Source organism: Procambarus clarkii, chromosome 40, assembly GCF_040958095.1.
Source record: "Procambarus clarkii isolate CNS0578487 chromosome 40, FALCON_Pclarkii_2.0, whole genome shotgun sequence".
NCBI classification, from domain to species: Eukaryota; Metazoa; Arthropoda; class Malacostraca; order Decapoda; family Cambaridae; genus Procambarus; species Procambarus clarkii.
The window spans coordinates 13411676-13422753 of record NC_091189.1 but is presented as its reverse complement, the minus strand read 5'-3'; the positions used below and the strand labels follow the sequence as shown (position 1 = coordinate 13422753).

The 11078-nt window shown below is 42.7% G+C and overlaps 1 protein-coding gene across 1 annotated transcript; it reads left to right on the top strand.

Annotated features, from left to right (window-relative positions):
- The first annotated feature begins 279 nt into the window (after nucleotides 1-279).
- On the top strand, nucleotides 280-5624 carry LOC123757898 (tubulin beta-1 chain). The gene is made up of 4 exons (XM_045741828.2): nucleotides 280-452; nucleotides 1945-2176; nucleotides 2285-2529; nucleotides 4563-5624. Exons 1-4 carry the CDS (start codon nucleotides 396-398, stop codon nucleotides 5382-5384), a joined length of 1356 nt encoding a protein of 451 aa, XP_045597784.1. The 5' UTR covers nucleotides 280-395; the 3' UTR covers nucleotides 5385-5624.
- Nucleotides 5625-11078: the final 5454 nt, after the last annotated feature.

The window sequence follows — 11078 nt, the reverse complement described above, 5'->3', positions numbered from 1 at the left end:
ATAAAGAAAGGGGAGAAATGGTTTATATGTAATAATATTATAACAGTGAGAGATGGCGGAGTGTGGAGGTGGTGGTGGGAGCGCCCCCATACAGGGCCTCCCACATTCAAATTCACCGCCTCATCAAACGAAAACCTGTTGCGTCTATAAAGTTAAAACAAAATATCAATAACTCTTATTATAAATTAATAACTACTTAATTTTTATAATGTAATAAAAAGAAGTTAGTAAGATGGACGGACTGTAATATAAATGTGTAAAGAGCGAGTGAGTTGGGTTGTGTGGCGGCGTGTGGCAGCGAGCGCAGGCTTGCCCGTCGCCTCCCGCCGGAGACCAGATCAGAAGCGGCTGTTAACGGTCAGCGGACAGTCACACATACTCACAACACCGCCACCATGAGGGAAATTGTGCACCTACAGACTGGCCAGTGCGGCAACCAGATCGGAACGAAGGTAAGAAGACTTGTATTACGTCTCTGTGCACTGTTTAGTGGCGATAGAGGAAACTTTTGGTGTTTTATCTTAAGTGTGATGGCGGGAGATGTGTGCCGGCCGGTGGTGGCGTCCCGCCTCCTCTCTCTCTCGCCCTCCTTAGCTTGACCTGGCATTGTGTTTATTTCTGAAGTTTGTGTACTAGGTTTTATCGCTTGTGAGGAACTACTAAGAGTTAAGACTGGATAATGACTTGTGGCCAATTGGAGTCTCGCTGTACGTAGTGCTTTGTTCCGGCGGCACATGGGCGGGCCTCGCCGGGTGAGACTTATGGGTGAAGAGACTGGGTGAGGTGAGGCTTTGAGGCGAGGCTGTGGCTGGGGTGAGGTGAGGCTTTGAGGCGAGACTGTGGCTGGGGTGAGGTTTGGAGGGGAGGCTGGGGTGAGGTTTGGAGGGGAGGCTGGGGTGAGGTTTGGAGGGGAGGCTGGGGTGAGGTTTGGAGGGGAGGCTGGGGTGAGGTTTGGAGGGGAGGCTGGGGTGAGGTTTGGAGGGGAGGCTGGGGTGAGGTTTGGAGGGGAGGCTGTGGCTGGGGTGAGGTTTGGAGGCGAGGCTGGGGTGAGGTGAGGCTTTTGAGGCGAGGCTGGGGTGAGGTGAGGCGAGGCTGGGGCGAGGTGAGGCTTTTGAGGCGAGGCTGTGGCTGGGGTGAGGTTTGGAGGGGAGGCTGGGGTGAGGTTTGGAGGCGAGGCTGGGGTGAGGTGAGGCTTTTGAGGCGAGGCTGGGGCGAGGTGAGGCTTTTGAGGCGAGGCTGTGGCTGGGGTGAGGTTTGGAGGGGAGGCTGTGGCGAGGCGAGGCTGGGGTGAGGTGAGGTTTGGAGGGGAGGCTGGGGTGAAGTTTGGAGGCGAGGCTGTGGCTGAGGTGAAGTTTGGAGGCGAGGCTGTGGCTGAGGTGAGGTTTGGAGGCGAGGCTTTTTCCCAGATAGGAAAATGAACATCTCTCAAAGTGTGGGCGGGGAGGTGAGACAGTGGCGGGCGTGGCGGGGCCAGCACTCCTCCCGCCAGCCGCCATTGTCTGCCTGGGCCGCACCCACCCGTGCTCCATGGCGGCTCGCCTTGAGCGCGAGACATATTTTTGGGTAATATAATGAGATTTACATGATTTGAAGCAAAATGGGATTGTTACATACCTACCCTTTCAATTGATTTAAAATAGAATTTGAAACTATTCTGCAGGTTTTCACTACTGGTTTACACAAATTTCATAACTTGGGGGAAATGAAGTGTTAACCTGTGTAGTTCCAGAAATTTACTTGGGCTAGTATTCAGCAGTTAAGTTATTCCACATCTTATTAGTTTACTTTTTAATTTAAAGGTAAAATTTGGTGTACCTTGGGCTCGCATCTGAATCTGCCTAGGAAAGTTTTTATTAGCCTAGAAATTTGGGTAAACCCATGCAGAGTTTTAGTTAATGGAAAATTTTTATATTGTATTGACAACTTTTTTTTTTTTTTTTCCAGTTCTGGGAAATCATCAGTGATGAACATGGCATCCAGCCAACTGGGGAATACTCTGGTACTGATAAGGACTTGATGGAACTCCAGTTAGAAAGAATTAATGTTTATTATAATGAGGGCAACCAAGGAAAGTACGTTCCCCGTGCAGTCCTGGTTGACTTGGAGCCAGGAACTATGGACAGTGTCAGAGCAGGACCCCATGGACAACTCTTCAAACCAGACAGTTTTGTATTCGGTAAGTTAATGGTTTCTGAATTTTTAAGTGGTTAAAATGTTACTTGTAAGACATTTTGCATTGCAAATGCATGTATTTGTTTTATTATGGAGAATTCCTTATTTTCAGGTCAGAGTGGTGCAGGTAACAACTGGGCTAAAGGTCATTACACAGAAGGTGCTGAACTCGTAGATTCTGTCCTTGATGTCATCCGCAAGGAAGCAGAGAAGTGTGACTGTCTTCAGGGCTTCCAATTGACACATTCCCTTGGTGGTGGTACTGGGTCTGGTATGGGCACACTTCTTGTCTCAAAGATTCGTGAAGAATTCCCAGACAGGATCATGAACACCTTCTCCGTTGTCCCATCTCCTAAAGTAAGTTAAAATTGCCAATATTAAATGCATGACTGGTGCTGTCAAATGGCCTTTGCCACAAGATGGTTTTGAAAAATTTGGTAGAAATTTTTATTTTAATTGAGAGGGTTTTGATCAAAAGTGCATAATTATCTAGACCCATATTAGAACTAACATAAGAGGGTTAAACAGCTATAGTAAAAAAAATTTACTAAACATTTTACAAAGTTGTATCCCTTGGCCCAGTTTATTTTATTAATACACTGTAAATAGTTCTGGTGCATTATTTGGTAGAATAATTTGTTGGTTAAATTCTAATACTTGACTATACTTGAATTATCACTTAAAATAGCAATTTCATCTGAAATTGCTCTAAAATGTCATGGGCAAGTTTTTAAAGATTTATTTTAAAACAAAGGGAAGTGTGCAGTACTTGTACAACATTTGCAGAATAAATTTAATGTAAAGTTTGGTCATGGGCATATTTCTAAGTACTCCTGTATGCTTAACTTGCAATTTTTAGCAAATAAAGCAGAGGGAAGATTTTTACCTGCACACTTGGTACTTGAGCATGTGCTGTGTACTGGTCTGTGACATCAAAAATAATGAAGTAGGATTAAAGGGGTTCCAAAGCTTCTACTGAAGGCAAAGTGGGCATTTTATGCTTTGCCCACATGCCATCTGGCTGTGGTAAAATTTACTTCCACTTGTACATTTGGTGAAAAGCATTGGAGGTAAACCTCCTGGACCACAGCTGCTGCATGGGGGGGGGGGGGTTAATGTGTGAAACCCAGGTTGTTCCAGTGAAAGCTTCTGGACCCTTAGAATAGTTAAATTTTTGTTGAGAAATGTTGGTCTAAGGCATGTACCAAAGTACAATATGCGAGTTAGAATCCTCATGGCTCCTGATTTATTGATAAATTGTATTGGTGCACTTTCATGGTGCTTTTGTCTTTTTAGTGTCAATTTCAATCATTTGGAGGAAAAGTTTCGACCTGTTGCTTATAAAATTTACTACCAAGAAAGATAAAATTCAATTGCCTGAAGTTTAAAGCCTACAGTACTTTAAGATTTAAATATCACCATAGTTTAATGATGGTTTACACCATATTACTGTAAATTTGATTCTTGGTCTTTAACAAATAGCTAGTAATTTAGCTAGAAATATTTGGCATTTAAGAAATCGAAAGTTTCTGACTAGCATTTTGATACTGAATTTCATCTTGACTGTCATATGCATGATGGTTAACTTGTTTAATGTTAAAGTTTTAGAAAGTGTTTTATTTCGCTTGCCAAGTTTACATTGATGCAATGTGAGCGCACAAATAGTTAACTTGGTGAGACTGGTATTGCCTTGTGCAGTAAAAGCATTAGGTTTCCATCTTCGTTTATTTAGTTGTATTTTCGTTTGGGTATGTTTGCCTAGCTATTGAATCTCTTAAGCTTACAAAACCAGTGACCAAAGACAACCTTGGTATTTCAATACAGCTTCAGAAAGCTGTAGTAAATTGGGGTCTGCAGTTTTGTTCTGCTTCATCCTAAGTATTTGCTCCTGGATGCATTTTAATTATCCTTGTCTTGTACAGTACTAGATCCATTAAAGTACTTTTTATTAAAAACACTTACAATGTGCCTGGGTTTGGGAATATTGTCATAATTATCAGGGCTATACAGTTCCACAATATTCTTTGATAAGATTAGGTTTGATGGACAGGTATCTTGTGTATACACACGTACCTTCAGAGAAACCCCCTTACCCTACCCCTCTATTCACTCTTGCATGGGAATAAAACCAGTATCAGATTAGTGTATAACTGTACCACTGAAATGGAGTTGGGTTTCATCAGGTTTGATTGCTAATAGTGTAAGTGTAGTTTTAGAGTGTATACTACTGCTTACTAGTAGTATTAGAAATTTATTTAAAAATTGCTTAGTATTGTAAGATTCACTAGACTCGTCAGGTGTCACCAACTTGAAGTTGCCATTCAATGGCTAAACTACCTAATAATAGACAAATTGACTTATTTGGAACTAACCTTAACATATTTCTTCAGGTTTCAGATACTGTGGTAGAACCCTACAATGCAACTCTATCAATCCATCAACTTGTCGAAAACACAGACGAAACCTACTGTATTGACAACGAGGCTTTGTACGATATCTGCTTCAGAACACTAAAACTACAGAACCCCACTTACGGTGACCTTAACCATCTCGTTTCTCTAACAATGTCTGGTGTCACCACTTGCTTCAGATTCCCAGGCCAGCTGAATGCTGATCTAAGAAAGCTGGCTGTTAATATGGTGCCATTCCCACGTCTTCACTTCTTCATGCCTGGATTCGCTCCTCTCACCGCTCGTGGATCCCAGCAGTATCGTGCCCTTACAGTCCCCGAACTTACACAACAGATGTTTGACGCAAAGAACATGATGGCTGCCTGTGACCCTCGACACGGACGTTACTTGACTGTAGCTGCCATTTTCCGTGGCCGCATGTCTATGAAGGAGGTAGATGAACAGATGTACAACATCCAGAATAAGAACTCTTCATTCTTCGTTGAATGGATCCCCAACAATGTCAAGACTGCAGTGTGTGACATTCCACCACGTGGTATCAAGATGGCTTCAACATTCATTGGTAACTCTACTGCCATTCAAGAGCTATTTAAGCGTGTGGGCGAACAATTTACTGCCATGTTCAGGCGAAAGGCTTTCCTTCATTGGTACACAGGTGAAGGAATGGACGAGATGGAGTTCACTGAAGCTGAATCGAACATGAATGATTTGGTTTCAGAATACCAACAATACCAGGAAGCCACTGCAGATGACGAGGCTGAATTTGAAGAGGAAGGCGAAGTCGAGGGCGAATATGCCTAAAGTAAATTATAAAATTGGTCAACTTGCCGTTTCTTTTCCTTAGTTGATCATTGTACATTCCTCCGATATTTTTTTTTCATTGTATGAATCAAATGTGAACAAATTTTCTTCAATTTCTTTCTATTTTTTAATATGATTTATAGCACACAAACAGAAGTTTCCTTGTCCAAACAAATGTTTCCTATGTACTTGAGAGGATTTTGGTAAAAATTCTTCTTCAATGAACGTAAAACAAAAATACTAGATTCTTTTATTTAATACAGTTATAACTGTACAACCTATCCTGTTATGAAAATATTTTGAATGGATTATTCTAGGTATTTATGAAGTAGAAAATTGGTCGTAATAACCATTCCAGGCCTGGGAATTGTTATTAGTACTATTTACTTACGATCTAATTTGCCGTTACGTCAACATACAATGGTCCTTGTTTTTAAAGTCTTTCATAATTGTTTCGAACAAAGAAGCTGTGATCTAACCTGCCATGGGCAAAATTTTTTTTAATAGGCAAGTTTTGTAATCGTTGGCTTCGACCCTCTTGGCAAAATTAAAAAAAAAACAACTCAATTTGATCGAACACCTGGAGAGTAATAACGGGCTAGACATTAGTATCAGGGCTGGGGGATGATAACTGACAGGCAGTATGGTTATCTAAAGAGCCAGAGACCACAGTAAAGGTCGTAGGGTTGACTAAAGGCTTTCCCTACAGAAGAAATATATGAACATATTTAAGGATGCGAAGAGAAGCAGACTATTGTAATGTAAGAATATTTTATTTAGAAGGTACAATGGGTTTGTGACATTAGTACCTTGCAAAGCCATTAACACTGCTTTTCGAGCAGGTCCTTTACCTAACATATCTGGTAAGGTAGAAAAAAGTACATTGTAGCAAGGTGTTATCACCAATAAAAAATGATAATTGATTACATTGGTACAGTGTGAGTTTGAAGCACAAGGTAGGAAACGATGAAATGAAGTACTTTCTAGTTTTACTCGTGAACAGGGCATAGGTTTGTCAATTTAAATTCATCAGGGAGTGTTCCAAAAAACGGACCCTTTTATTTGCATGGATTTAGTCGGGATATATCGTGTGGTGCTCATAGGTTCTATTACACCTATTGACAAACTTTCAGATAAAGATTAGCATTTAGGAACAAGGTTTAATACATGTGTGGAATTCGGGGTCCGTCTAATTACCCGAAACTTCCTGGCATTACGTTAGTAATGAATAAATGATATTATAATGGTGCTGAATGTAGAACATGAAATTTTTTTTTTTTACTCTGAAAAAGTTATTTTATAACAATTAGTCGAAAATAAGCTGCTGGTGACGCTAAAGCATGTCGACGGTCCAAATGATTTTCCATGTTTCTACATTCAACGCTAACAAAAGTGAGTAAATATATTTCTTCATTACTTACGTAATGCTAGGAAGCTTTGGGTAGCTTTGAGTAAATTTGGGTAGTTAAGTAAGTAATTATCAAAAGAAGGCACCAAACCGGGAAGGCTATGTAGCACCATCAAATACGCAAAATAATCCGAGGGCGCTAAATATCACCAAGGATGCCAATACGAGAACAAAAACGCATAACGCGAACAATATCAAAAGCATCCGAGTCACCAAGAATTCTATCGAGGGACAGGTGACCGCGAGGGGCGGTCGGAAAGCAAGACACACGCTCGTCCTGGAAGTCAGGACATTCAAGAAGGACATGCACGACCGTAAGAGGGACAATGCAACTAGGACAATAAGGAGCAGGGCGGCGCTCCATCAAGTGACCATGGGTTAAGCGAGTATGGCCAATACGCAACCTCGCCAGAGCTGTTTCCCACCGCCGGTTACGGTGGAAGGAGGACGGCCATGAGGAAACACAACATTTAAGAGTACGTAGCTTGTTACCAGTAACAGACAACCAAGAAGCCTGCCAACGGGTAAGGACTGAGGAATGGATAACCGGGTAAAAGTCGGAATACGGAATGCCTTTACGAGAGATGGGACAAGAGCGGACAGCTTCCTTGGCGGCAGCATCCGCACGCTCATTTAAAGACACATCAGTATGGCTGGGAACCCAACAAAACTCAACCGACTTAAATTTACTGTGAACAAGAAACAGCCAATGCTGGATCTCGACAACAACTGGATGAACCGGATTAAAGGACCCGAGAGCCATGAGGGCACTACGAGAGTCAACAACAACTACAAAGGAGGACTGACAACGAGAAAGCAGGAGACGAAGAGCATATAGAATAGCATAAAGTTCCGCTGTAAAGATGCTAGTCTCTGGAGGTAAGCGACACATATAAGTGCGATCAGGAAAAACAACAGAGTAGCCAACACCGTCCGCCGACTTAGACCCATCGGTGAAGACAGAATCGGAGCGGGAGTGAGATGAAAAGTGCTCAAGGAAAAGGCGTTTTAGAACCGTAGGAGGGGTAAAAGCTTTAGTGATACGGGTCAAGGAAGTACAAAACCGCGGAAGAGGGACTCTCCACGGGGGCAAAGAAGGAACAACACGAGGAGAAACATTAGAAATACGAACGGAAAGAGAATCCTGGAGGCGAGATAACCGGACAGAAAGAGGGAGGTGGTGAAGAGGAACCGCAGGAGGGGTAAAAGTTAAACCACGACAGGCGAGAGGAAGGATGTTGTAAGGACCGCGCAAGATAGCGAAGACAGTAGCGATCACGGCGGTCCTGGAGAGACAGGAAGCCAGTGTCAAAATTGGGCTACTTTCACTACTTTGTAGCCCAAAATTAGGCTACTTTCGCTACTTAGTAGCCCAAAATTGGGCTACTTTCGCTACTTTGTAGCCCAAATTTGGGCTACTTTCGCTACTTTGTAGCCCAAAATTGGGCTACTTTCGCTACTTTGTAGCCCAAAATTGGGCTACTTTCGCTACTTTGTAGCCCAAAATTTAGCTACTTTCGCTACTTTGTAGCCCAAAATTGGGCTACTTTCACTATTTGTAGCCCAAAATTGGGCTACTTTCGCTACTTTGTAGCTCAAAATTGGGCTACTTTCGCTACTTTGTAGCCCAAATTTGGGCTACTTTCGCTACTTTGTAGCCCAAATTTGGGCTACTTTCGCTACTTTGGAGCCCAAATTTGGGCTACTTTCGCTACTTTGTAGCCCAAATTTGGGCTACTTTCGCTACTTTGTAGCCCAAATCTGGGCTACTTTCGCTACTTTGTAGCCCAAATTTGGGCTACTTTCGCTACTTTGTAGCCCAAAATTGGGCTACTTTGTAGCCCAAATTTGGGCTACGTTCGCTACTTTGTAGCCCAAAATTGGGCAACTTTCGCTACTTTATAGCCCAAAATTGGGCTACTTTCGCTACTTTGTAGCCCAAAATTGGGCAACTTTCGCTACTTTGTAGCCCAAAATTGGGCTACTTTCGCTACTTTGTAGCCCAAATTTGGGCTACTTTCGCTACTTTGTAGCCCAAAATTGGGCTACTTTCGCTACTTTGTAGCCCAAAATTGGGCTACTTTCGCTACTTTGTAGCCCAAATTTGGGCAACTTTCGCTACTTTGTAGCCCAAAATTGGGCTACTTTCGCTACTTTGTAGCCCAAATTTGGGCAACTTTCGCTACTTTGTAGCCCAAATTTGGGCTACTTTCGCTACTTTGTAGCCCAAAATTGGGCTACTTTCGCTACTTTGTAGCCCAAAATTGGGCTACTTTCGCTACTTTGTAGCCCAAAATTGGGCTACTTTCGCTACTTTGTAGCCCAAAATTGGGCTACTTTCGCTACTTTGTAGCCCAAAATTGGGCTACTTTCGCTACTTTGTAGCCCAAAATTTAGCTACTTTCGCTACTTTGTAGCCCAAAATTGGGCTACTTTCACTATTTGTAGCCCAAAATTGGGCTACTTTCGCTACTTTGTAGCTCAAAATTGGGCTACTTTCGCTACTTTGTAGCCCAAATTTGGGCTACTTTCGCTACTTTGTAGCCCAAATTTGGGCTACTTTCGCTACTTTGTAGCCCAAATTTGGGCTACTTTCGCTACTTTGTAACCCAAATTTGGGCTACTTTCGCTACTTTGTAGCCCAAATTTGGGCTACTTTCGCTACTTTGTAGCCCAAATTTGGGCTACGTTCGCTACTTTGTAGCCCAAAATTGGGCAACTTTCGCTACTTTGTAGCCCAAAATTGGGCTACTTTCGCTACTTTGTAGCCCAAATTTGGGCTACTTTCGCTACTTTGTAGCCCCAAATTGGGCTACTTTCGCTACTTTGTAGCCCAAAATTGGGCTACTTTCGCTACTTTGTAGCCCAAATTTGGGCTACTTTCGCTACTTTGTAGCCCAAAATTGGGCTACTTTCGCTACTTTGTAGCCCAAATTTGGGCAACTTTCGCTACTTTGTAGCCCAAATTTGGGCTACTTTCGCTACTTTGTAGCCCAAAATTGGGCTACTTTCGCTACTTTGTAGCCCAAAATTGGTCTACTTTCGCTACTTTGTAGCCCAAAATTGGGCTACTTTCTAGCCCAAAATTGGGCTACTTTCGCTACTTTGTAGCCCAAAATTGGGCTACTTTCGCTACTTTGTAGCCCAAATTTGGGCTACTTTCGCTACTTTGTAGCCCAAATTTGGGCTACTTTCGCTACTTTGTAGCCCAAATTTGGGCTACTTTCGCTACTTTGTAGCCCAAATTTGGGCTACTTTCGCTACTTTGTAGCCCAAATTTGGGCTACTTTCGCTACTTTGTAGCCAAAATTTGGGCTACTTTCGCTACTTTGTAGCCCAAATTTGGGCTACTTTCGCTACTTTGTAGCCCAAATTTGGGCTACTTTCGCTACTTTGTAGCCCAAAATTGGGCTACTTTCGCTACTTTGTAGCCCAAATTTGGGCAACTTTCGCTACTTTGTAGCCCAAATTTGGGCTACTTTCGCTACTTTGTAGCCCAAAATTGGGCTACTTTCGCTACTTTGTAGCCCAAAATTGGGCTACTTTCGCTACTTTGTAGCCCAAATTTGGGCTACTTTCGCTACTTTGTAGCCCAAATTTGGGCTACTTTCGCTACTTTGTAGCCCAAATTTGGGCTACTTTCGCTACTTTGTAGCCCAAAATTGGGCTACTTTCGCTACTTTGTAGCCCAAAATTGGGCTACTTTCGCTACTTTGTAGCCCAAAATTGGGCTACTTTCGCTACTTTGTAGCCCAAATTTGGGCTACTTTCGCTACTTTGTAGCCCAAATTTGGGCTACTTTCGCTACTTTGTAGCCCAAATTTGGGCTACTTTCGCTACTTTGTAGCCCAAAATTGGGCTACTTTCGCTACTTTGTAGCCCAAATTTGGGCAACTTTCGCTACTTTGTAGCCCAAATTTGGGCTACTTTCGCTACTTTGTAGCCCAAATTTGGGCTACTTTCGCTACTTTGTAGTCCAAAATTGGGCTACTTTCGCTACTTTGTAGCCCAAAATTGGGCTACTTTCGCTACTTTGTAGCCCAAATTTGGGCTACTTTCGCTACTTTGTAGCCCAAATTTGGGCTACTTTTGCTACTTTGTAGCCCAAAATTGGGCTACTTTCGCTACTTTGTAGCCCAAAATTGGGCTACTTTCGCTACTTTGTAGCCCAAATTTGGGCTACTTTCGCTACTTTGTAGCCCAAATTTGGGCTACTTTTGCTACTTTGTAGCCCAAAATTGGGCTACTTTCGCTACTTTGTAGCCCAAATTTGGGCTACTTTCGCT

What these genes read in the sequence shown, in the direction of transcription:
- LOC123757898 (XM_045741828.2), top strand. Translation starts at nt 396, where the DNA reads ATGAGGGAAATTGTGCACCTACAGACTGGCCAGTGCGGCAACCAGATC. An exon ending in GCAACCAGATCGGAACGAAG is followed by an intron (nt 453 to 1,944) that starts GTAAGAAGACTT and finishes TTTTTTTTCCAG; the next exon opens with TTCTGGGAAATCATCAGTGA. An exon ending in CCGTTGTCCCATCTCCTAAA is followed by an intron (nt 2,530 to 4,562) that starts GTAAGTTAAAAT and finishes ATATTTCTTCAG; the next exon opens with GTTTCAGATACTGTGGTAGA.